Source organism: Gouania willdenowi, chromosome 5 (assembly GCF_900634775.1).
Source record: "Gouania willdenowi chromosome 5, fGouWil2.1, whole genome shotgun sequence".
Classification (NCBI taxonomy): domain Eukaryota; kingdom Metazoa; phylum Chordata; class Actinopteri; order Blenniiformes; family Gobiesocidae; genus Gouania; species Gouania willdenowi.
Genome location: NC_041048.1, coordinates 20,060,308 through 20,088,226, shown reverse-complemented (window position 1 = coordinate 20,088,226; position 27,919 = coordinate 20,060,308). Strand labels below are relative to the sequence as shown.

The following is a 27,919-nucleotide window of genomic DNA, read 5'->3' as shown; positions in this document are numbered from 1 at the left end:
AGTGCATGTTATATTACAGTGAGTTTGCTGTCGGACTAATGTTAGCTTGTTAGCTCCTCTGAGGGAGGGACTTTGGAAAGTTTTAAGGCAGGGCAAGAGGGAGGGGGAGAGAGGGATCTGAAAGTCACGGACTGCACCTTTAACTGCTGATAGTAATTGATAGTGATGTTTTTTTCTTTACTTTCTCAGTTATAGTTGCTATGTAACTGTAAACTTTGAATGTGACTTCTTGCATTTAATCATCATCAATTTTCTCAACCGTATGTGCAGCCTCTTCCATTGCATGTTGACACAGTATGTAAACATTCAGCACCGCAAGAACAACCCCTCAATTAAGGCCGAAAATCAAGAAAACTGGACAAAATACTTACTTCATCATATTTCTCACTGAGAACATCAGTGCAGGTAGATATTGATGTGCTTTCACAGATAATTACTATAAATCTGTGTGTAATAATTGGATGTTTGTGTGCATATGTACATGCACATGCAAGTTGAAAGTGTACACTGAAGCAATACTACTGTTTTTGCAGTTGAAGTTAATTCCCTGTATATTTGGTGCATACTATTATGTTCCTGTCATGGAGATACTCTATTCACCTTGCCAGTCAAGAAATGGACTAATAAGAATTGGTGTAACAAGGGGGGAGAGCAGACTCCAATTAGAGTCACCTTTCTTTACATTTGCAGTGAGCCCGAGACCTTTGTAAGCTAATTGGTTCTCACACACACACGCGCACTCACTCCCTCACTGCCTCTGTGAGGCATCGCTCAGTGGCATCACTAGCTTCCACGCGTGGCTTCCGGTTCTTCCTCTGGCCCCCTCCCTCCACCCAAGAGTTATGGATAACTGTTCCCCCACTGGGAGCTGGGTCCACCTGTAGAAGTGACACAACTCTTTTCTTAACTCGTGTTTTGAATGCTTTACGCAGTTTCTGCCTGGTGAAAGCGTACAACAGAGGGTGAAAGATTGTGGTGCCATATGCCATTGCCAAGAAACAGAGACGAAGTCGTACCAAGCTGTCGCTGGGTCCCAAACACAGAATCAGGACATTAATGGCTGAGAGAGGAGCCCAGCAGCCCATGAAAGTGGAAATGATGATTAGTGACATTTTCAAAACACGACGTTGACGCTCCCTGCGGTCTCTGTGCCTCCGCACTGCTCGCCTTAAAGCTATAATCGCTGACACAGAAGCTTGTACACCAACTGAGGAGGCAGGCAAGTGTGTGGTTGCGTGGCTCTGTGCTGAGGTTGATGCTGGAGTTGGAGAAGCAGGAGTCGCAGGCGTGGTGGCAATGGGGGTGGTAGCAGCAGTACTGACAGTTGTCACTGTTGCACCACTGTCAGATATTGCTTGGGGGATGGGGGAAATTGCAGGGGGAGAGGTTGGCGTCGGGGTCGGCGATGGAAGGAGTGGAGGATGGCTGAGGTTTTGATTCTGGTTTGAGGACACAACTTCTGTGGGCAGGCTTAGTTCTCTCCTTCTACGCCTTCTGCAGCGTATCCTGCAGGTGGAGTCCTTGGTGCGAGTGTTTCTCATCATGTGAGAGCCAATGCGGATATTGAGGGCTTGTAAGATCCTGGAGTAGGTGAAGAGCATGACCACCACTGCGATAAAAAAGCAGGGCACCTGGAGTAACAAGTGGTAATACATAGCCAGGCCTGTGTAATAACCTTGTCCTCCGACACACAATAGTGTCCGGTTCTGCCAGGCTGGTAGCAGGTGATGTGAAGGGGATGACGGGTGAATAAAGGGTAGTAATGAAGGAGTCAGTGGGGTAAAACTGGGAGTCGGTTCAGTGGTGAGCTCTGAGTCATTTCTCTGTCTTTCTAGTTCTCCTCCTTCTTCATCCTCAAGTGATGAAAAAAAGTCCCCCTCCAGGAATGGCAGAAAGAAAACAGCAAGAGACACAACCCATACTGCAGCCAGCAGCAGCGCAGCGCGCTTAGGGGTCAGGAGACGACTGGCCGGGCGCACAGAGATGTCGTATCGGTCCAAACTGATTACTAACACATTGACAGCTGTGGCCACACTGGTGAAAGTGACACAGGCCTCGTGAAAGCAGCAAAGTGTAGCCAGACTGCCAACTCCACTTTCACTAGCTGGTAGCAAGATCACGGCCACAGTCAGAGGCAGACACAGCACACAAACCAGTATGTCAAGCACATGGAGGTTGACAGTGACCAAGTTGCTGACGGAATCCACCAGGTTTGACTGGGCACAGTAGAGCACAAGCACGGTCAGGTTGCTGCTAAAGCCCAACACAAGCTCCAGCATCAGCACAGTGGTCAAGGATACCTGGAATCCCAGAGGGTAGGGTGTGCTCCATCCTTCCTCGACACCCACCTTTTCCCCTCCATCCAGTCGGCCCACCCCCTGACCATCACTGGTCTCCAGGAGGTCACGATAGCCGTCGGTCTCCATTGACTCCACAGCAGTCCTTCACACATAGCAACTGCAGTTGCCACACCAGATCGTGACCTCTGGCTCCATTTCTTTATGAAAGACACAGTGCAGATGAGGAAAGGTAGATTGAATCTAGGGGAAAAAGAGAAAGGGAAGAAATGAAGATGGTACCAGAAGGAGGGAAAGGGAACAGTTCAGAAAACAGATTGACCTACATTTATTAAAGAATAAAGAAGAATCAGTACTTTGTCAAATTACACAGGTGAGAAGAAGCTACGGGGTAAAAGAAGGAGGCAAGGGTGATTGTGATGGTCAATAGGCGTCATAGGGTATCATTTATCTTCCTATTGGTGAACCGTGTTAACTCACAGGACTCAACACTTAGAGCACAGCATGCTTACAGGGACAGAGGTAACAGCTAGAGAATCAGAGCACAATGTTTCTAGGGGGCCATTGATGGTATGATCACATTGCAGGAGGCCTTGGTAACATGGTCACTTTCAGAAAAGCTGCCTTCAGTTACAAAACCTCGCAGGAAAATATGTTGTTACTTTCTCTCTCTATTCCATGCTAGCTTTATCATGGTCTTTCAAACCTGGAGGTTATTTCCATCCTCTCAAGTTGAAAGGTTGTACACACCCCAGCAGTTTTAATTTTGGCCACTTAGATTAAGTCTTAGTTTTAGTCTTGAGGCACAATTTCATGTTAGCTTTAGTCGCCTGTTTGTCAATGTTATGCTCAATAGTGTTCGTGTAGTCCCTAAAATGTAACCAAAATATCTAATAAGGGCTGATCCAAGGTTTGAGAGTGTATGCCTCGAGTGAATCAATTCCACAGGTTCCAAATCCATTTGATTTGTTGCTTCGCCTCAATCCCAAATCATTCTCCCACAACTGCACAAGAAAGATAATGTTTCTCAACTTTGCTGTGCAACAAGCTGTCACAGCCTCTACTAAGCCTAAGGTTAGTCAGTGATGGTTTTTCTGTGGTTTTTCTGGGTTTTCCTCAAGTTCATTGTGGTGGACACATGGGATTGTCTGAATTAGAGAGGTGGTGATCAAGTGCAGTCAGATGAGCAGAGACCACACGGATGCATTTTCCAAAATTTTGAGTAACAAAAAACAATTACACTTTTTTTTATGTAAATATGTTTTCATTTTTTAAGCTCTATTTATATTTTTGTCATAGAAAAAAAAAGGTTGTTATTTAACTGATGGGAGAACAAACAAATATAACTCATATTCTCTCCTACAGACAATTTAAACGCTTCAATGTAAGTTACATATAACCATACAAGAGGAATGGGCTCCAGAGAGTGTCACTGGCTTTGTCTCAATTACTGCAATCATATAATTACCATTAGTTGGAGAGACCGTTCACTGCCAGAGTCTGATTCCCTACTGCAGCAACCTGCCAAAGAATGTTACCTTTGCTGTTCTAAACAAGAAATAAGCTCAATGTGCCAGACTCTTGCTTCAAAAGAGAACATGTTAGGAATATTAAAAGATTGGTAGTAAGACTTTGCACTGCATGTCATCATTGCATGGGCTCAACTAAGGGTAATAGTTTTCACAGCGAAGCTTAATGAGGATAAATGGTTTCAGAATTAAGACAGGGACATATAAACAATGCTATCAATCAAAGCCTGGTTTCCCTCCTCTGCAGAGCATCTACACCGGGGGTGTCTAAACACTGGCTACATATATAAAATATGTTACTGCACCATCTGGTTCTAACACTAGGCAGAGCTGCCATGACCAAGGTAGGTTATACAATAAATACAACCGATCAAAGAAACAAATTTAGTCAGGGTTGATCTTCACTTAATTTCACAGATGAAGTGCTCAAGAAAAGTCAATCATGATCTAATCTGCTTTCTGTATCAGCAGGTAAACTGACCTAGTGTTAATAGGACATGCCGTAGAGCATACATAGGCAATTGGCCTGGCAGCCCGGGGGCCACATGCAGCCCTCGGTCTAATTTTGAGCGGCCCCCAAAACCAAATTGAAATTCATGAAGTTGGAAGTTATATGAAGCCCAACATAACACACAGAACTCCAGAAACACAGAAAACGAGAGCAAAATGCACAAAAAGACAGCAAAATACACAAAATGTCAACAAAAGTACACAAAATAACAGCAAAGACACACTTAACAACCACTTAAACACAAAATGACTACAAAAACAACATCATATACAAAAGGATTTTAGAGACACACAAAATAAATGAAATTGCACAAAATGACATTAATAACACAAAATCTAACAAAAACACACAAAACACACAAAAAGGTATCAAAAGTTTGCCATATTGACAAGAAAATAGACAAAATGAATTGATAAACCAGACAAAATGTCTAAAAACAAAAAAAACATCAAGAAAACCCACACAAAAGGACTAGAAAGACAAACCCCTTTGTTCTTTCCTGTATTCCTGTGTAAACATATGTTCAAGTTGAACACACATGCCAGATGTACACAACTCATGAGCACACAACTATGATGCACTCATCTGATCATGACTGACCATGGTGTGTGTGTGTGTGTGTGTAGGGAGGGGGGAGCTGTGGACATGAACTATGGAGGAACACAGTCAAAAAGAGCGAGAGAATCAAGTTAAACTCATTCTCTCAAGGACAGAGACTGACCGGACACTTACTACTTGTCAAATAAACAAAGTGTAGTGGGACAAAACAACTTTGTTCAAAGTCTGAATGCATCTCTTTACTGGTGCACTCCACATAAACACACAACTCAGTGTTTCACTTGTATGTCCAGTGAAAGCAGAATGCAAAGGTGACAACATAAGGGACACAGTTCAAAACTGGGACAAGACCAAAAGCTGATCACATGAGATTAAAGCAAAAATACTCTCAAAACAGAAGCTTTTATCTTATCAGAGACTAATATTTGATTAGCATGTTGCTTTGTATTGAGAGAATGCTGGTATTCCTGAAGATAATATAATTCCAGTAAAGATCGCCTCTTCATAAGCTACTAACCGCTAAAAGTAAAAACTAAATGTTGATCCTGGCTCTTGCATTAAGAATAAACAGATGTCACTTTCATATTTTGCCCCTCTCCCTTCTTTCTTTCTCATTTTTTCTCTTTAATTTGTCTTGTGTGAACACCTGCAGGGAAAAAAGAGCCCTTGTAACATAGTGGTCTGTCTTAATTTACTAATGGGTGTCATGGGGTTTGTGGTGCTGCTGGAACACTGATTTAACGCATTATCGATCTGACAATCTAACAAGCCTTAAGGCAAGGGAGCACATAAACACACTACCTATTACGGTACATTGTCTCTGGAGTACCAGAAGTCTCATTTTAAATGGTGGATGAAACAGTTTTAGACCGTTTAGCTCAGTTTTTCAATCAGAACAAAACAGCAAATCTCTAAACAAATTTCTAAAACTTTGTGTGACACCATTAGCTCCATGATCCATAAAGCATTTGTGACATAACAACAAAAATGCTTTTTTCTGCAACTAATTTCAACCCAAATCGTTGCTGAAGTTCACAAATCAATACAACATTACTTAGAAAGTGTCTTCCAGCACATCAAAAGGTTGCTTACAGGTTGTATGACTATTAAAGCTATGCAGATTACACACTATGGGGCGGATTCACCAAGATCTGAAATAAAGGGCGGTAAACCAGTTGCTTCCCTAAATTATTTCCTCAGTTTCCTCACCTGCTGGAATTCACTAAGATTGCAGCAATGATTAGCGCTCGTGCAAAAGTGGTAGAGACCGTTCTATTTAAACTAAAAAAGAAATGTAAAACCTAATGATATTGTTTCCCCAAATTTAATGTGGCTGCTCTGTCAGGTCCTGTAACTTTACTCTGATCAGTCCATGAAAAACAGGCAGATTTAGACACCGTCCTATTGATCTGCCATTGATCTGAGTTAATGCAGCAACACAGTCTGTCAATCCGTCTGCACCAGTGACGTGCAGTCAGGGTAGGCAGCCTACCCACGGGTGAATTGATATTTTGATCATTTATTTTTCAATTTCCGATAGCCTAAAGCAGTGTCGGCATCATTGGGGGGCATTCGCGGGCACCTACTGTGGGCACCCCCCCCCCACACACACACACACACACTCTTCCAACTACAGGGGGAGCTTTTTATTAATCAAAGATATCTGATTGGCTATCGCAACTGACTGTGTCCATTCACTGACAGCGGACGGGAGTCTGCTCCATAGATATAATATACTGTGGTGTAATTGTTTTACATTTGTGCTATTGAACGTACCCTAGAGCTGTTGTTAGGATCAGCCAATAGAACATGTACAATATGTCTATGGCCTGCTCTGTTGATTCACGTGACGTCACTCACACTGCTGCATCGCAACAAAGCGAGAGCGCTAAATTCAGATGGAGGGCAGGAAGTGAAGCTTGAGAATCTGCCATCTGAAATAATCAAAATGCCCACGTTTTGTGGAGTTTACGGCTGCTCCAATCGTTCAAACTGAGAAAAGGAAAAGAGATTTTATAGAGTACCGAAAATTGTCCTTCACAAAGGTGAGAAATGTAAAAAGCTCACAGAACAATGGCGTAAGAAGTGGATTTTAAACCTACGTCTGCTGTCAGGAGGAGCAGAGTCTGCTGATGCCCGTGTCTGTAGCGACCACTTCGTCAGAGGTATGTTAGCGAGCTAACTTTGTTTTTGTGGCTGTGTTTATACAGCATTAGGTTGTCGTTAAATGCTCATTTATTATTATTTATCTTCTTTCTTTCACCCCTGCTGCACACTGTGCACATAAAGCTGAACACCCAAATGCTATTTCACTACATGTCATAAAGTACTATTCAGTAGTAGTATATATGTATGTGACAAAATAGTTATTTGCTTCCATACTATATGCTGTTGGGTGTAGTGGGATCATGTTTAAATGTTGAATGGTGTTTTATTTATTGATTTGCAATGTTGGTGCGCAGATTTTGCTGCACAAAAACAATCCCCCCGCAGAAAACGGCCCTGGATTCACTGGCATGCCTCTTTGATCTCTCCACATTTGTCACCAGTCTGGTTCAATAGATTACACCCCACAACACAATATGTAAAAAAGTAGCATCACATTATACTTTCAGCTACACCAAATTATTGTAATGTCTGTCACTGCTTCTACTGTCCCACCCTAACTCCCTCTTCTCTGTTCCTTTCCCCCTCACCAAGGTGTAACACTGCTCTCTCTTTTTATATCCATCCATCCATCAATCAATTTTCTGACCCGCTTGCTCCTTATTACAAGGTTACACGGGGTCTGCCGGTGCCTTAGGCAGGGGTACATCCTGTACAGGTAACCACTCACACTTTCATTCATGCTTATGAGCAATTCAGAGACTCCAATCAACTTAAGAGTCATGTTTTTTGGATTGTGGGAGGAACCAGGGCACTTGGAGAAAACCCACAGAAGCACATGGAAAACATCTTTTTATGTCGCTACCTATAAAAAAGTTTAGCTTATACCCTTCCTTATGGAGGGCTTATGGTGGTCACACCTAAGCAATAAAATGTACCGATATGTATTTTTTTATTGCAAGAATGAAACATCCCTAGCTGTCAAAAAAAGATTGCACTACATGTAGTGCCCACCTGTTTATTAGAAAAACATTATGTAAATGCATGATATTGTATCAAAACATGCATGTTTACATTCCATGTCATAATGCAATTTCTGCTTGATTTTGTTTAAAAACCACAATTATAATAATAACAATATTGTCCATAATTGATGTCCGTTTTCCATGAAAATTAGAGCCCCTAACTATATTTTATAGCTCTGTTCCTAGTGCAAAAATCACTGAATACATCAGTGACAAGTTAATCAGCTATAAACCCTGCAGGTCACTCAGATCTATGGACACAGGTCAGATAGTGCAGCCCAGAGTTCAAACCAAACATGGTGAAGCAGTTTATAGTTGTTCTGCTGTAAATTGACAAACTAAAGTTTGCACCACACGTGAACATTTAATTAAATTGTCTCTATTTCATATGGCTGAGCTTTTTACTGAGGATTTTAGCAAATGTTTAAATGTTTTGCACTTTTAATCGTGTAAAGCAGTGGTTCTTAAACTGGGGTCCGTGGACCGCCACTCCATCAGGGGTCCTCAACCCATAGCTTGAGGATCAGAATTTTTTTTTTTTTCAAATAACTAAATCATGGCGGCTAATGCAACAATAAAACATACTCTCTGTGTACAGTATATGGACAGTGGACATAACACAATGCTGTATCACTGAAGTGCAATGGCTTTATCTCAATGGCTTGCAGAATAAATCCAACCTGGCAACACAGCTTCTACCGTGGTTTAAAAGTACAGTAACTAAGTATTTTTACACCATTATTTGGCATCTCTGGTGCCACAGACATTTGGTACAAGCTGCCAATCATTAGAAACAGAACCAATAATAAAAAGAAGATGCAGCCCAGAGGTTTCAGACTCAAACATCTGCAGCTTTATTTTTTTAACTTATGTCATTAAATGATGAATAATCTTGCAAGAAATCCACATTAATAAAATCCAACCAGGTTGATGGTTTGAGGTACTGGCATGCTAATGCTGAGTTCACACTGAATGCTTAACAAAATGTTTGTGCGACCAGATTACATACAAAGTCAATGGATAGATGCGTCCCATATGCAAAATCTTTCCTGTGCGGCGGTGCGGTCCGATCTGCGCGTCAAGAGCGTTGGCCGTGCGAACGTGCTCCCGATTTTTTTTCATATTCGCACATTTGCAAGAGTTGAAAATATTGAACTCTTGCGACTGTTTCGCATGACGAAAGCCAATCAGAGCCTTTGTTGGCGATGACGTTGACCGTCATCATGGACACCGGTCTGTTCACCCATTCAACCATGGAGTAGAAGCTGTGTGTGACCATCTGGAGCTGTATGACACGGCCTTTATAACCGGGACCGGACTAGGAAGGATTTGGCGTGGAGCAGAATCAGCGAGGAGGTGGTAGTAGCAGATGAAAGTTCTCTCTGTAGCTTTCATCTTTGAAAGTCGGCACTGAGCTAGGATAGCATTAGCCGCTAATCACACCGGCTTTTTTCACTGGTGGTTTATGTTTATGAGAGGAGAAACGCTTCAGCAGGCAGTGAAACTCACTGAGTAAGATGTGTCGTTGGTGGGTGGTGCTTTGCTTCAAACGCGCATATGAAGCGAATTGAGGAACTTTTTTGATCCTGCGAAACCTGTGGAACTTTTTGTGTGGCAGATGCGTCCGGCGCATTCGGTGTGAACGCAGCATAAGGCCTTTTATCTCAGATGTTGAAGAGAACTGAGTTTCTGGGTAGTGTTTTACTTCTCTTTAAACTGTCTTTACAACCAACTATTAGCCCACTCAATCCCCAGTATGGTGTCTGATCACTGCAGCTCCATCCTTAATGTGAAGATACACTCGACTAGGCTGAAACAGCATATTAAATCTTGCCGTTATTGTCTGAGCCGCTGCTCAGCATGCTGCTGTGTTTCCAGGTCTCTACCTGCTGCTTTGAAAAGTGAGAGAATATGCCTCCATTATCACATCAACCTTGGCCAATCTGGACATAGCAGTCGTCGGTAGGACAAACAAAATTAGTCACAGTGTGATATAAGAGCAAATCCTATGACCTGAATAAAAAAAGTTTTATGTGAACATGAGCATTTTTCTAAGAAAACTCAAACAAGGACCAAAGATTGTGTTTGTGTAACCACAGGAGCACGTTGATCTCCACTATGCATTCTCACTGAACAATTTAACACAGTTTTCATAGGAAATGACAAAGGAGTTGCACATTTGATTTACTTTAAATACAAAAGAGTTTCTGAGTAAAAAGTGATAACAGAAGTCACCATTCATTCAACTGAATGAAAAAATGATATTAAATTTGATGGATTTAATGCTATGTTAGGCAGCACAGTAAAGTAGTGGAAGCATACCTTGGAGCAATATTTGATGCTAAGTTTGATACTTGAAATTGACTTTCTCATGGGCTCTATTTTCAGTTTACATTTCTCAATATTGCATTTTGGCAGCAGTAGCAAATCAGGGTGTTTTTGACAATTCCCACTAAAACAGACAAAGTCTTTCAGGCGAGCTGTTTTCTAGAAAGTAACAGATACAAGGGGAAAGGTCTCGTCCACAAATGAGCAACTTTTACCCCAGTGGGGGCCACAAAAGTGTGACTGTCTCATGCAAAGTTCACATAACCAACTTTTATGTCAGCATTCATTACAAAGACTAATCTGAGCATTAATGCAGAAAATAACAAGGGGTTTTGTGTGTTTTTTTAAAAAAAAAAAAAAAATCATTTTGTGTATAGTTTTAGGATTATCTTTTATGTTATTTAAGATTATACTATACCAGTTTCCTCAGATGGAGCCCTCTGCACTGGGGGCTGTGGCTTCAGTGGTGCTGTCTCGTGGCCCTCAGTGTTGGTGAATGGTTTCTGTTATTTTGATGGACTGGGGGCCTCTGTCTCAGCGCCCTGTGCCCGCGTTCTGTGTCCTGCTCCTGGTGCAGACGGCTCCTTGTGATGTCTCCTTACCTAGATGCTCTGTACCCAGCCATGTGCCACTGTCCTCATTTTAACTTGTGTGTCTGTGTGTGGTGGGCGGGGTTTGTACGGGGTGGGTGTATTTTATTCACTTTGAGTTACATCTTTGTATGAAAAGCGCTTTTTTTATAAATAAACGTTGATTGATTGATTGATTGATACTTTTGGAACCATTTTGTGAATTCTTCTGTCATTTCTTTTCTTTTTTTTTTGTCCCTTAATGGACATGTTTATGGTCCACGTTGCCCATGTCTGATCTAGTTAATGAAATCTATGTGCTGTTGTAAACATTTAGTTTGGGATCCAAACCAAAGACATAAAACATCCTGATCCTGATCTTCACTAAGTGAAAAACATGCAACCTTTGCTCATCCTGGCTTTTAAACTGTGATCTTTGGAAATGGTAGAACTTGTACTTGCTCTACTGAGGAGCCCAGCTGATTTCTTAGCTGGGGAGAATCAGCTCATAATGAATTATAGCGGGAGTGTCAAACTCAAATGGAAAGGGGATCAAATCAAAAGTAAACTTGCTTCCAAACTTGCTGAGCAATTGAGAGGAGTTAAATGTTGGATGTAATGTAACCATCACAACACAAACTACATTATGCCACCTGGTATAATATAATATAATATAAAGACTCTCACATTAGCTCCCCAGAAAAGACAAGTACTCTGCCTCACACGTGTCAATACATCCTTCTGTTTCCAGAGTCGACCTCTCATTTATCCAAGATAGTATTGGCTTGAGGTTTGTCCCAACGCAGACGTCCTGATTTAGTCATTTCATTTTGTCATAGAAAAAAAGGTCTTGTAGTATCCATCGCAGGCAATGAAAATACTGCATTATTTAAAGAAGTGAAAAATAAGCTTCCAGGTCAGATACAATCTTTTCTCGGGCTTTGAGTTTAATATGCACTATAACACTGATTTACTGCACGCATTCGACCAAATTTCATTTTCACAACGACACGTGAATGTAAATACTGCAATGATAACAGGTTCCTTTATACTTGCACTACACATTTTAATGTACTGTATTTGAGCAGAATATCCTTTCATGGAATCTTTAATAGGTTTTCTTTTGTAAAAAAAAATAAATGTCACCACTTGATGGTGAGATGACAGATAAGTTGTTTTGCACTCCGATTTCATGGGGTTGACACCAAAAGTTGACATTTTGGGATAATCTGATCAGAGAACAGGCAGGAAAGAAGGTTGAAAGAGATAAAGTAGAAAAAGAGAGAAAGCCAACAGGGTGACAATGTACATGACTTATGGCTGCCTACAGAATTCCCACAATGCTCAGTGGGACACTCAGTCAAAGGCCTAATTTTCTCTGTTAATCGCAGCACTGTGGTAAGCTACACGTACTGTAGGGCAACATTTGAAGTGCTTTATTTGTTTCTTATCTGGACATTTTCAATAGGTAACAATCGATTTTCAGAATATATTTTTGTGTACGTGCCTTAGATCATGAACCATTCTCTGGTTTTTAATATTAAAACACGTTTGGTATGTTTTTTTTTTTTGTATATCAAAAACTACCCTGCCTTGTCCCACTCATACAAGAACATTAATAGGATCACTATAGAAAAATAATATATGACTATAGATCACGGAACCATAATTATCATTAGAGCTGTTTCTGGCTATATGCAGACCATACAATTGCATTGGGCCCAGTAAGCCACTAGGTGGTCCCAAAACTCAGTCCGCAGCTTCATTTGAGGACAATTAAATGTACCTGTATAATCTAATGTACATGAAAATAAATCTAATCTAATCAAACTGTATTTGCATAGCATCTTTCCTACAAACAATTGCATTCTAGGGTGTTTTTACTTTAAAAGACACAAAACATTTACAACATTTTATTTATATATACAATAAAGGGTGTTGACAAAACAAGAATTTTAAGAGACAGCATAACAATATATAACAAACATATTTCACACACAAAATGTAACACACGCAGGATAAAGCTCTGCAGAAGCTGACTTGAGCAGCCCTTGTGTATGGATTTAAGACTAAAATAAACCACAATCATAAGCTAAAACTGTTCTTTTTTTAAGCTCTGTTAACATTTAATATCTGTTTAATTTATTGACATTACTGTTGTTTTTCTTGTAGCTGTTTTTGTTTGAATCATTTATCTTGGTTGAGTGGCTCAACTTGAGAGGTTTCATTTTGTTGAGAGTTTTTACTGACTGTAGATTTTAATGGAGTAGGAATCTGCCTCCAAATGGCATTTCCATAGAGAAACGGCTTTGATTATTATTAAGCGTGCTTTGCACTTACTGATTTTTATAGAAATACGAGCCTGCTTTGAACCACAGAATGTGAACCATCATCGCTACCTGGTAGCTTTTTTTATTGAATGAGCAATTTATCTAAGACACTAATCTGTACTTCACCATCAGCTATGAATCGCCTCATTTTGACAAATTGTTAATTGTCACCTATGAATGAGCACTAATTTGGACTGCCACATAATCACAGCTTTAAAACAGAATGAAGAAAATCAAAATGAACCAAGATGAGACTTTATTAGCATAGATTCACACTTTGGGAAGATGTTGAGAGCGTTTTAGTCATGATTTGTTCAAACGTAGGACAATGAATCTTAATTAAATGGAGCGTCATAAGAGTTTGATATATTTCCACAATAATATACCATTGATTAATGAACATGTGCGTATGTGCAGTTAAACGTTTCCCTTTTCCTTGTCTACAAATGGATGTCAAAATATTGTTGTGGGCTTAAGGTGTGATGGTGTGTAGTGAGTAAACAGGCAACAGTTTGAAGTTTGTGGCCACTCAATGCTGCTACTAGTCAAACCATCATCTGTTGGTCCAAAAGATCTACTGTAGTTGTCATTGTTGCATGGCAAAGTGCTTGCTTTGATGCTCTAAACATGTCAGAATTAATCACATCCTTGCCGACATTAACACAGCGACCGTCGAACTCGGGAGCACTGAAGCCCCACAGAGGTCAGAAACATGTTTATTAAGTGTACTATCACACTTCACATGCATACAAGCTGGTTGCTAGTTTGAAAAAAGGTCATGTCACATACAGTATAGCACCCGTGTTAACTGGAGAGCGCTACAGAAGCAAGCTAGACATTGTAATGCATGAGATTTGCGTATCCCCGTCTGCACCCTCTCTAAAATCCTCCCAATTTCACGTCTCATTTAATCACCAGTACATAAACTGGCACATGATATGGCTGACAGCTTGGGTTTTCTAATTGTTATGACAAAAATAAACATTTAGATGTATTTAAAAAGAAGGATTGCTGCTTTCTTTTAGGGTGATATTATGTTACAGGAAGTAATTGCAATCATGTAAACGTGTAATTGCAATCATGCTGCAAATTATGTCACTGTATATCGCCCTGAATTGAGTTGTTTAAAGCAGGGGTTCTCAACTGGTCTCACCATGGGACCCACATTTTAATATTGTCATTGAAACGCGACCCAATTTTTTTTAGAATTCAACCAACCAAATTTAGTTTTTCAAAAATTGCTGTTGTTTTTTAAAACATAAATTTATTTATTTCCCTGTGCAACATGCATTTCACACCATGCCTGTCAAAAGAAAAGTTTCTTCAAAAATAAAAGGCATATTAAGTATTTATTTATTTTTGACTAGCTTTCCGCGACCCACTTTTGGGTCCCGACCCACCAGTCGAGAATCACTGGTTTAAAGGGAACACTTATCAGCCAATTGCAGGGTTGAGGTCAATTATAACTGTAATCGTGTAATTGATAATCACATTTATTGCGTAATTAGGGCACGAGCACAACAGTGCGTAGGACCCCATTGTAATGCACCACTTTTTTTTATTATTGTTCTTATTACAAAAAAGTGATCACATTTCTGAGGGCCTAAACACGGCAAAAAAAATTATATTTTGGGGGAATTGGACAAAATGACTCAATGGTGCCTACTTGAAAATTGTATTTGCTCCCAGCTGGCACTGATGACATCATCACTGTGGAACTCGATGATGTCAAAATCATCACTGTCAGTCCACTTTGTTTCTTTAAACAAATTTTTATCTATTTACTAAATACATTTTCACATATCAACTGTCTATTTCGATTAATACACATTTTGCATTTGTCCCTTCACCAACTTTAAACTCTGTAATGTGCACATTTTAAAAGCTACATTTATGGCTCCGATAGAAATTACTGACCTTATTTTCATGCCTATAAGTTCCTCCTGATTTTCTGTCACATCACTCACTAAATGCGTCACAATGAGTAAAAACATGTATACATCACACTATTTGATCGTAAGTACCTCTACATCGTCACTGTAGAGGTAGGACTGATGACATCACTGTAGAGGTAGGACTCGAACAGAATTTGTAAAGCATTTATTTATGAAAAAATGTATATTATTAACGATATCATTGCAGTCCAAACAAATCCGAGTTGCACGGCCTTGAACTAAGCAGCAGCCATGTTGAAACTCTCAGGTCAGTCTGATTCTGATCAGCAGAGATGTTTGAGGAACACACTTACGCACACGCACACACAGATTCCTTGCATTTATAGAGATACGTCTTGCATCCAACACGTATTTGAGGAACACACACACGCACATGCACTTGCACACGCACACACACACACACACACACACACACACACAGATTCCTTGGTTTTATAGAGATACATCTTGTATCCAACACTGCACTGTTAAAGTACTTCACACATTCATATTTTTATTTTAAACGTACATGTTTATTTGGTTGCGTTATAAAACAATCAGAAACAAATTGGATGAAAGATAATGTTTTTTTGTATATTTTAAAGCTGATTTAAGGCATGGGTCAAAACTGACCCGTTATCATAAGAGATGCTAACAGAAAGCTAACACAAGAGGAACGTTACATTTTAGGGGCTTATTTATTAGAGGCTCAGTAATTGGGATTCATTTAATTTGAACTTCAGTAATTTAGAACGTAATTGTAATTGACTTTTAGTGGAAAAATAGTAATTGTGATTTCAATTGTAATTAAAAAATCCTGGTCACTGTAATCATAATTTAGTTGTAATTGAACATGAATAATTGAAGATGTAACTGTAATTGAAAAATGTAATTGACCCCAACCCTGGCCAGTACTGTGGCTTATGTCGTGGAGGGGCCATCCATCCATCCATCCATCCATGGATGAATGGATGGATGGATGGTAATTGACCCCAACCCTGGCCAGTACTGTGGCTTATGTCGAGACGGGGCCTATTCCTGATTTTTTTCAAGCATAATGTAAAATTCTTAGAAAGCAGCAAATACAGTTATGCCCTAGAAAATATGATAAACATAAGCTGTTTCTGTGCTTCAAGTTCCTATGTACCTTCAGAAACAGAATTTCTAATCTGTGAGAGTAGGACTAAGCTAGAAGCTAAAGGAGACCCAGGGGACACATCCAAAGTGATTTAACTCCACTTGCCACTCCATCCACGCAACACAGGGTGGATTTTAACCAGGGACAGCTTTACAGAGAAACTGCACAGCACGTGGCAGAAAACACAGCATGTTTTTACAGTGGAGTCGCCAGAGGTGTAAAGAGTACTGACATCTCCTACTCAAGTAGAAGTACTGTTATTTGGTTGAAATAGTACTCAAATACAAATACAAGTAAGTCATACATAAAACACTCAAGTACAAGTAAAAAGTAGCTCAATGAAATAGTAATCAATGTAAAAGTTACTAGTTACAGACACCCCCCATGTTTACTGTTTGGTAATAAATCTTGCCACGGTTCTCTTGTATACAGTAAACATCTCATGTATAAACTTAAAAAGGAAAAATCTACCAGAATTGGAACTTAATTAAATTTTTTACAAAGGCATCTATATAAAATAAAAGGTTTGTAGAAATGTACATTTCTTTATATATACAGTATATATATATATATGTATACAATAACACCAATTAATTCCATTCAAAATGAAAAATAAAAAATCTCAGGCTTTAAGTACAGCTACATTTATAAACTCTAAAACATGCAAAATGTGCCATGTGGGTAACAACATAATAGGCAGAAACCATAACCTGAACCATAGAAAGTAGCTGGGCTTTGATCAGAAATGGCCATGACTAAGAACATATGGAGTATGCTCAATGGTCAAGAGACTGGTGCTTTGCGATATGGAAAAAAAATATTAAATGAATGAAAAATTGCTGTTCATTATATATTTAATTATATACAAATAAAGTATAAAAAAAAAATCCCAAAATGAATGGTACGTCTCCTTTAAGAATCTTCTCAATGAAGGAATTTTTTTTTATCACACTACCATATATATTGTTGTATGGCGCAGCATTACGAGAGACCATGAAATGGAAATAAAAAAATAATCACAAAAAATTACAATTTACTCAGCAATGGTTTACTTCTTCCTACCCCTTTTCAGGCATGGTAATCAGATATGATATATGTATGTATGTATGTATGTTTGTTTGTTTGTATGTGTGGGTCTAATTAAACAGAGTTTATATATGTTTTGTTTAACTATATTTTCATAAGATATAATTTATTGTATTTATTAAAATCAAATGGTGTATATATTTTTGGATGTGTGTGGGTATAGGAATATTTGATATGCACTGTATGTGATTGCACAAAAGGTATTAAATGTCACATGCCTGAAAATAAAAAAAATAATAATAATTAAAAACATTTTTTTTTAAACAGTTGGGTGTAGAAATGTAACACATTACTTTGCTTCTTTTAAAATGTATTTAAGTAAAATTAAAATTACTGATTTAGAAATGTACTCTAAAAAGTACAAGAACCCATAAAAGCAAATCAATTTCAGTAATGTGAGTACTTGTCATCCATTACTTTCACCTCTGGGAGTTGCTGGTTTATAGGTAGCTAACTAGCATGAAAGCATGTCCAGGCAGCACACGGAAAATGGGACACGTGTAACGTAAAAATAGTAATAATAATAACGATGTAATGCAAATGAGGTGAAATTGTCGGTTTGCATAACAGTGAGCATTATTCTCCTTAAAGTAACAGTAGGTAAATTAGGGCAAAAATGGCATTAGTTGTAGCATTTCAAAGAACTCAAACGTTACTTTCCACAGTCATTTTTTTTTAAAATAATCAATAAAATAACTGGGTTAACTAATAACCCAGTTAACTCGTAACTAATAACTATTTTTCAATAGCTAGCACAATGTTCCATGATTCTGTCAGTCTTTGCATATCATTGCATTACTTAAACACTGACAAATATTTAGTGACAACGTGGAGTACGTGGCTCTCATTATTTTGTGCATGAGCCGACATAATGATGTTGCTTATGGTGTTACCTTTGGTCCAAAATGTCAGAAGAATGCCGCCTTTAACAAGGCAATCCAGTGCAACAATGTGGCACCTTACAGTGAAGTAATTAAAAAAAATCAACCCTAATCAGGACATTTTGCACTCTAGCACTTCTCACCTTCATTTAATCAGACCTTGCATCTGATCAGTGCCTGCAGAGCGGGGGCAGAGGTATCTCTTTGTGAAAGATTGAGCTACTAAATATACAGGACTTGAAGCAAGAATCTTATGCACTATGTTACAACGATTAAAGTGTTATACACAATAAAGCAGTTCAATATAAAAGAGGGTTAATCCTACATGCCACGTGTAGCATACAGTCTAAATCCTTTCCACACACACGGCACATGTTATTTGAGCCACATGAATATTCACCTAAATTTATATTGAGTTTATATTTTCTAATGTCTTGTATAAGAAATCATCTGTATTCAGGTCTGTAGCTGAAGAGCCAAAGGCAACGCTGCACTAGCACAGATTTTCTCTCCTCTCTCATATCCACAGTCTATTTCCTCATGATTACTTCATGCTGTTCTTTCATTGATGCATTGTTCAGACTCCACTCTCTATTTTCTTCTCATCAGTCTAACCTCCTCTCTATTCTGTCCTCAGCATCTTGAGATTAGGTTTTCTCTGCAGAAGTGGACGAACAGGGGTAATGTGAGTTACTGAGTTAAGTTGAAGGAATTAAGTTTAAAAGAGGGATGAGCAATCCAAACCATCAGTAATCAATTCATTGTCGAGCAAGCAAGCTTCGACTTCTTCAAATTGAATTTAACTCTGTTCTGATGGAATATGGCTCTTGCTATTTAATGCATGCTGTGACTTTTAGGATTAATACCAAAAATACATTGAGATGATGTTAATTATGTTAGCTTCAGGACAATGTCAACCAAATATGTTTCTAATTGGAAGCTAAAAACCCTTAAAGGGATACTTAACCTAAATTACACTATTATTATATGTAAACCTTACTAGTAGGAATGAGAGGTGATTTAGCAATTATAATGAAATAAAAAGTACTTTAAGTTCTAGTTCTATTTCATCCCTGCTGACCGCCAGAAACGGTGCTTAAAGCACTGAATATTCCCTTTGGGCATGCGCAGTTTGACTATGCATACCAACAATGTCAGATGTGACCCCTGGGTGACCCTAGAAAGGTAATAAGTTCCGGTGTCACTCAAGGTTTGTTTCCTTTTTTCTTCTTGAGTGCCACGCATACACTGTGTATATAGCTACAGAAGAAGCTCAAGGAATAGCATACGGCGCTATCACTCCGTCGCTGGGAGCCTTGTGACCGTGTAGGTCAGAGCAGCGGAGTTTCGCCCTCCAGAGTCTGTGACGGTAGCATCTTGCTCTTTTCTCGTTTAACGCCCCTGTGGAGTCTCTTTTGGTTTGAGACCCGGTGCGGTCGAAAAACGCTGTAACCTCTCCCGGTGCACGGTAAGGTTAGCAATTTGGTTATAAGTTTTGATGAATAGTATTTAAGTTCTCCCACCGCTGTGCTACCTGTGGTGCCCTCCTTGAGGCAAATGATGGCCATGACCTCTGTTTAAGGTGCCTTGGTCCTGACCACCTCAGACAGGGCTTATCTGGCAACCAGTGTATCCAAGTGCAGTTACATGCCTTAAGCACTGAGGGTGTCTAGACTGGAGCAGGTAGCTCCTGTTGTTGGGGATGACCCCTCCCTTTCCCAGGACAGCTGCCATCTTTTCATTCTCAGCGCTCGAGACGCCGTTGTGTGTCTGTCACTGTGACTGACCTCCCCAGAAAGAAGGAAAAGCTGAGTGGCAGCTTGCCTCAGAGGTAAACCGCTTACACACAGAGCTGGCGAGGATGAGGTCCCTCCTGCAAGAGCGCCACTCCGCCACGGCCACAGACGAGACGGGGCCATTGACCCCGCCCTTGCCTTATTTCTCTGGCAGCTTCGCCCTCTCACTTCTGAGAGGATAAAGGTGATCAGTCCTCCATGGTTTCGGAGACGGGATCCCCATTCTCCGCTCGGAGCTAGCTAAGCAAGACAGTGGATAGTTCAATGCAGGATATTATGTGTATAACCTTGGAGCGTCTGCACTTAGAAAATCTCCAGCAGGCTCAGTCAGCTTCTGAGAGCACTTTCTTTTGGCGCAGTTACCTCTCATCTCGTCTTTTTGGTACCCACGTCAGTGGACTATTTGAGGGAGCTACATGCTTGCAGGAGGGATACAAGTGCTTTCTCCCGGGTTTCGGTGAAAGATTACCGTCAGTTCTTTTTCCCCCCAGCAGCTCAGTCACTAGGCTGCTCATGCTTCGGACCCATGGGTGGTCTCCACCTTTACTCATAGGTACAAGCTTCAGTTATGATGCCGGCCCCCTGTCTCCAGTCGCGTCAAAGCTACAGTCATCAGCGACCCGGCAAAAGCCTTAGCACTGGACCAGGAGCTGTCTGCCCTCCTGGCCAAGAAGGCAATAGAGGTGGTAGATCCTCTGTCACACCACGGAGGCTTCTACTCCACATACTTCCTTGTGACAAAAAAAACAAAAAAAAAAAAAAAAAAAAATGGTGGATACAGGCCAATACTAAATTTGAGGGGACTCAATCTTTATCTAAGAGTGTTTCCATTTCACATGCTAACTACAGTGGATGTCTTACTTTCATGTCCCTATTGCACCTCAGCACAGGCGATTTCTCTGCTTTGCCTACAGAAGCAGACACTGGCAGTTTTGAGTGCACCTCTTTGGGCTCTCCCTTTCTCCAAGGATCTTCACTCATTGTGTGAAAGTTGTTCTTGCCCCCCTGCAGTCACGGGGCATGAAGGTGTTGCCATCCCTAGATGACTGGCTAATCTGTGCACCATCACAAGCTCAGGTGGTCCAGGATACATCCAGTCTCCTTGTTCCTGTGACCCAGTTGGGCCTCAGCGTAAATTTAGGATACAATGACCATAAGGGCGCAGCAAACCTCTCACTGGGTAGGGGACGTTCTCCATCTCCTCTTGCTCTTTTCTTGGCTGAATAGGGTGTTGCCATATGTTACTTTCCTGCAACTTTTAGGCAGGATGACATCCTTGACAGCTGTGGTCCCGCTGGGTCTACTATCATTGCGCCCCCTACAGAGGTGGCTTAATGGCTTCCACCTGGACGCAAAGTGGTACCGTTACCGGAAGCTCAGGGTGTCACAACAGTGCCTCCTTGTCTTGGCACCTTGGAGAGTCAGGGCTTTCCTGTTAAAAGGCGTCTCAATGGGCATAGCCCCAGGCCACCGCGAGACCATCACCACCGATGCCAGCCTCTCCGGGTGGGGGGCCGCCTGGCAGCACAGAACAGTTCAAGGATGGTGGTCTGTGCGGGACAGCACCGATCACATCAATGTGCTGGAACTGCAAGCAGTGCACCTGGCTCTCGAGCACTCTTTGCCTTACCTGAGCGGAAAACACATACTCGTGCAGTCAAACAGCACCTCAACTGTCTTCCACATAAACCACCAAGGGGGGACCAGGTCTGCCCAACTGTTGCAAGTCTCCCATTACCTTCTCAGGTCGGTCACCCCCCATCTGGCTAATCTGTGAGCCATGTATATACCGGGGTAGGTGAACTAGCTTGCCGACTCCCTCTCCCATCAAAAGCCTCCACCGGGAGAGTGGTGCCTCCACCCAGAGGTGGTGCGCATGATGATTTTTGGCAGAGCAGGGGTCGATCTCTTTGGCTCGAAGGAATCAACCCACTGTCCGCTTTGGTTTTCCCTGAGGGACTAATGTCCGTCAGCCCATGATGTCTGAAGTGGCACCCAGATGGTACAGGTGTCACGTTATGGCCGAACGCTGCTTTTAATCCCAAGGTGCTGTCCAGTTCAAATTTTAATCAGCCTATAAGGCTTGCATGATATGACCTTCCATTGGGAGAAGAGGGGAACAGATCAAAGCTCTTGAGTCCAGCCAGGGCCCTGAGATTTTATATTGAAAGCACTGCAGCCACTTGTACATCTGCACAGCTTTTTGTTTGTTATGGGGTCACAAGAAAGGCTCTGCTCTCTCCAAGCAGTACTTATCTCACTGGATTGTAGATACCACTCACCATTCGTATCAGGTGTCAAGCCTATCCTATACCATCGGGTGTGCGTTGTCATTCTACCAGGAATGTGTCTACATCTTGGGGAGTGCCCCTGAAGGAAATATGTGCTGCTGCCTAATGGACATGCACATTCTCCAGGTTCTACTATGTGGATGTCGCTACTCCTCATCCACTGGGCCTGGTCCTTCAATCTTCGGAGGGTTCTCAGTAAGGTTGGTGTCTGGGATACCTTGTGACTATGCTGATATAAGTCATTCAGTGCTTTAAGCACCACTTCTGGCAGTCAGCGGGGATGAACTAGAACAAACGTTACGAATGTAACTAAAGTCCTATGAGTCCCGAATGACCGCCAGAGCGTCATGTCACTCAAAATCCTAGAAGATTCTGTAAAAAATTAACCTCGGGTGACACCGGAACTTATTACCTTTCTTGGGTCACCCAGGGGTCACAGGTGACATTGTTGGTATGCATACTCAAACTGTGCATGCACGAAGGGAACATTCAGTGCTTTGAGTACCACCTCTGGTGGTCATTCAGGATGCATAAAACCGTAGTTACATTCGTAACTTTTGTTTTATGAGATTAAAGGCATCTGATTGTTCCCATGGTAGTGCAGAATTACCCATTTAAAGAAGCCATGCCTCCATTCATTCAAATGCTGCAACATTTCCAAAGTAAATTTCTCTTTTCCTAGTATGTGCAACAAATAATTATTCTACAGCTGCTGTTTTTAGAAATAATGTCATAATGGTTATAGAACTGGATGAATCATTTCACCGTGAAGTGGACATGAATGACAAAACTACAAGCCCAACATGACATCATTCTGATATGTGAACGCTGATTGGCAGAAGGTACATTCATTCGATGGGTTGCGTATCGCTTTAAAGGATTTCATTGTCTGTCATGTTTTCATTTCAACATCATGCCTGTTTTGTTTTCCCAGTAAACTAAAGACATGCACATTAATTAATTCAAGAAAAAAGAAACCCTCAAAAGTCATTTTCTGAACAATTTAATTACATTAATAATGACAATATGATAGCAGTGCTTTCCATTAGCTGAACCTTCTTTCATTGATTTTTCTTTTTAATTTAGGTATTTGCAGATTTCTAAACACTTTCTTTATATAGTTTTTTTTTTAAATTTTTTTAATTATTATTATTATTTCGATGGCCAACACAAGGGTGCCTCACTACCAGCCCATGAAGAGAAAATTCTTTGAACTAGAGTGCTCCATTGCTCACTGTGCTTCGAGCAAATGTAACAGCCTCTCTCTACAGGGTATCCGGCTGGAGAACGCTCCTTATGGCTGATTATTTCCCAACCAGTGACTCCAAAATCTTGCTGTAAATATATTCAAAGAACGAAGCATGCATTGACCAGAATGCAATAACCTCATCACAAAAATGAAACATAGGGGATATGAAAATGGAGAGAAGCTATCAACCATGATGAGTTAGAAACAGAACATGTAGACAGTCTAAGAGCTTATTCGTATACACACTAAATGAACTATAAGGACGCCACAGTGTTTTTAGTAATCAAAATGTGGTGAATCAGGTTAAGTGTTAGTGTTATCAAACAAAAGATACTTAATTCAGGTTTCTTTAGATATTTGTGTTTGGGTGAAAATAAGGGCCTAAATAATCTGCCACAATAAGACAATTAAAATGTGGAAGCATCACTTTTTGTGGCCTCAGCATTTGCTCAGGCTGTCTTCTAATCGAGTGGTTGTCAGTTTGATTCCACGTCTACACGTCTCGGTGTGTCTTGAGTGCCAGGGCTAGCCTTTCTGACAGGCAACACAGGTGGCCGCCTGGAGCGCCGTCTCCTGGAGGGGTGCCAAATTGTACCTCCAAATGTATTTATTTTTTTAAATAACAATTTTAAAATGTATAATAAATGTGAAACACACCCTTTACAATCACTGTACATGTTTTCTCTGAATTGAATATTAATGATAAAAATCTGTAACTATACCTGCTATCATTCTGCCCATATTTATATTTATTTTATTTTAATTATTGTTTTATTGTATATAATTCTATTGTGTTGTTTGCACATTGTGTTCTTTGGTTTCAAGATTTGTCTTACTGACTAGTAAAACCAAACAGGAAAGTAGACATGTCCTTGTACTGAAACATGTATATCTTATTTTAACTTTTGATTGCACTGTTTTGCATTGCTTTTGCACAAATTTTGTTATTGTTCCCTCGAGACATTTACACTATACCTGTAGGTGTGATACTGTATTATAGTGCATCTTTTTAAATTTTAAAATAGGTTGTAATTTTTTTCATTGGTTTGTTGTGTCGCAGAATTGCATTGTTTTGTCTTGATATTTAAAAGTCCACTCATGCCTAGGGCACAGAATGACCTAAAGCCAGCCCTGCTGAGTGCCCTTGAGCAGGACACTAAAGCCCAGGTTGCTCCCAGTGAAGGATAAGAGCACCATGCATGAAAGCTTTGCCCCCAGTTGTGTGGAACTCAATGCATGTTAACTTTCTGAAGCACTACATACAGTAAGGTTCCTGCCTCTTAATGCCCCTTCAAAGACTTCAAAAACAACAAAAATACTACACAAGTGTTAGAAGAAAAAACTATAGTTGCACGATACCCACGATAACTGGCTTGTACAAATACGTTGCAGTTCATAAAATAATTAAATAATAATGAAAAAAAAAAGGCTTCAGTATTGTGATATTACCCGGAACCGTGATACTTTGTCTGTTATAGTATCATGGTTACTCATTTTGTTATCGTGACAACTCTGGAAAAAAACAACATGAAAATACACAAAATGAAAGTAAAATTCACAGAATGACTTCATAAACACATGGATTGACATGAAAATGAAACAATACCTTTTTTGTTATTTCCTGTATTAATACTCAGATTGCTCATTATTCTCCATGCTGATGTGAATTTGGAACGCTTGGAACGCCCATCTCTGCACGAGATAAAGTTTCTTTTAGTTGAAAAAACTAATCGTTCTTTAAATGGGATCACTCAATGATGCAAAGCTTCTTTTACTTCTTTTTTTCATAATAAAGGAACAGGAGCATGTTCCTTTAACATCGCTGGTATCAGCTTTATAGCAGTCAAAACACAACATAATATGATATTATATAATCTATCAGCATTTAGGTTGTTTATTACAAAGTCTGACCTGAATATTGCAGCACATGAGACCTGTTTTAAACTTTCGAGCAAGTCTGACAAAGCTGCTTTAAGTGCTGCTTCAATGTTTTGTTCTCATCTTACAGCAGTGCTATCTAGTGTTGTCTTTTAATCATGCGTCCTATATCTGCGTCTTTTGCGAGGGCTTCTGTACACCCTGTTAGTTTTAAACGTAGTGGATTGGAGTTACTCTTGCTCTTCAATCACCTCAAACCAACTTGGTCATTACTCTCTGACCTCTGGCCTCAAAAGGTATTATCTACCTGAGATTTACCAGTAATTTCTCCTTTTTTTACCATTATCGGGAAACTCCAGAGATGTTTGGGAAAACTTTAGTAGATCAGCTTTCTAGCACTAAGTACAACTTCTGCTGGTCTTGATTAAGAAAACATTACATTCATAAATACATTGAGTGTGTGTCCTCTGTAAATGAACTAAAGTATGTGCTGCTTAGCGTAGGTCTTTATAGTCTTTATACTGATTCTTGTATATAAGGTTTTTGACACTTCACAACTGTCATCAAATATAAATGAAATACTTTCATCAGATCAGGTTACTTACTGTATTACCTTGAGAATTTTCAATTGCAGCCTGCAGGTATATAAGCTACAAAAGGAATCATCGCCTTTTAACATGTCATCAAAAAGTGGACAGGATGAAGTCATTATCTCCGGCGATGAGATAATATCTTCACCAGAATTTACTTATTTGTTTGTTTGACTGTTTGCAGGATTACATCATAAACACCTAATGGATTCTGACAATAGTTTAACCAAAGATTTAACTTACGCCATGGAAGATACCAATATATTTTGGAGGGGACCCTAAACAATATACTGATTCTGCATCTATTTGATAAACTAAAAAAATGCCCAATTCTCATCGTTCGCAGAATTTCATATCTCAGTTCGTAATTGACTGATCTAAGGACTCAGCTATGACTCGGCTTGATTCTATGTTGGGTTGGTTCCCCAATTACCCCACTGAGTTTCATCTGGATTGAATCTGAATTGTGCATTTCATCCCAATTTTTCTAAAAATCATACATATCGACCTAATGAAGATAGAAGATTCTTCCAAGCCTTTAAAGTGTGAATGATCATGGTACCATTATCAGGATCACTAATCTAGATGAATATCAGGCAAAGAGTCGCTTGGTGGAGGTTTGCGCTCTCTGAATGCTCTTGTTTGAAATAAAACGTCATTATACACAGTATATCCAGTACTATGAGCTGCCCTTTTAACCGACCAACCCTGCCAATTTCCAACAGCATATTTACATTTTACATAACAATATAAGTAAGATGTCTTACATATTAAAGTACATAATTGAGATGTACAAATTTAAGACCTGTTTCTTGTCTTTTCCACAAAAAGGAAGGATGAACAAATGTTTTCCTTTTGTAACAGTCTTAATGCTCTAATATTGCTATTATGACTATATGAGACAGCTAATAATATGCCCTGTTGATAAATGCCATCTAGTAGTTTAAATAGTGAACGGATTCCTCCCTCCTGAGATGATCAAACAGCCCCTCGTGCGGAGCATGGCGCATGCATGTGACTGAGACATTATCAACAAGCCCAGTCAGTCTCTACCAGCATGATTTACTCCCCCTCCATCAAAACAAACCCTTAAAAAGTTCATTTTTCACACCTGACAGGATTTCTGTCAATGCATGCTTCAATAGATGGCTATTGCTGCACAGTGATGATAATATACAATATCATGTGCATAGGGTTTTTAATCTGACTTTATTAAAATACTAGATTATAATAGATTAGGATGGCCCATACCTTGCTGATACAAGATTTGTTACTGTTACCTATGAGCATATTTCTGTTTCTTTCACCCTGCAGGCAGTCCCATCCTGTATCCTTGTATGCCTCATGTCATGTATATATGGTCCAAAGCACGGACAGGGCTGTGTTTGGATCGGATATATGTAAAAATCCGTGTCAGAGAGGGAAAGTGTCGCAGAGAAGTGTTAAACTTACCAGTTTGCTGATGGGGTTTCCCTTCACATGCTACTGCAGGTGTCGATGCGGTGCGCTCTGGACCCCGTTTCACTCCGGCGCTCTCCAGGACAGCCGACTGTCAGCCAAAAAACGTGACCAGAATAATTTGCCCTGGGTTTTTTTTTGTCATAAATATTATAGAGCGGGAGGGGGGGAAGCCCTCCACTGCTGCGGCAGAGGCTGCTGTCCGATCAGGGCAAAGGGAAAGGCGATGGCACAGCAGCGCTTTGGCGTCTCTCTGTTAATCCAACACTGAAGGCTGCACCTGTCTGCTCTGCTGTCACACGCACACGTACAGCATCCCGACCCACGCATGATCGTGCACTACATCAAACAGAGAGAGGGGGAGG

The 27,919-nt window shown here is 40.2% G+C and overlaps 1 protein-coding gene across 1 annotated transcript; it reads right to left on the bottom strand.

The window, feature by feature from the left end:
• Window positions 1–70: 70 nt before the first annotated feature.
• On the bottom strand, window positions 71–27,919 carry LOC114463951 (G-protein coupled receptor 22). The gene is made up of 2 exons (XM_028447853.1): window positions 27,549–27,919; window positions 71–2,540 (listed from the first exon to the last, which is right to left on the bottom strand). The coding sequence occupies exon 2, from the start codon at window positions 2,424–2,426 to the stop codon at window positions 741–743; it is 1,686 nt and encodes a 561-aa protein (XP_028303654.1). The 5' UTR covers window positions 2,427–2,540; window positions 27,549–27,919; the 3' UTR covers window positions 71–740.

What these genes read in the sequence shown, in the direction of transcription:
- LOC114463951 (XM_028447853.1), bottom strand. Translation starts at nt 2,426, where the DNA reads ATGGAGACCGACGGCTATCGTGACCTCCTGGAGACCAGTGATGGTCAG.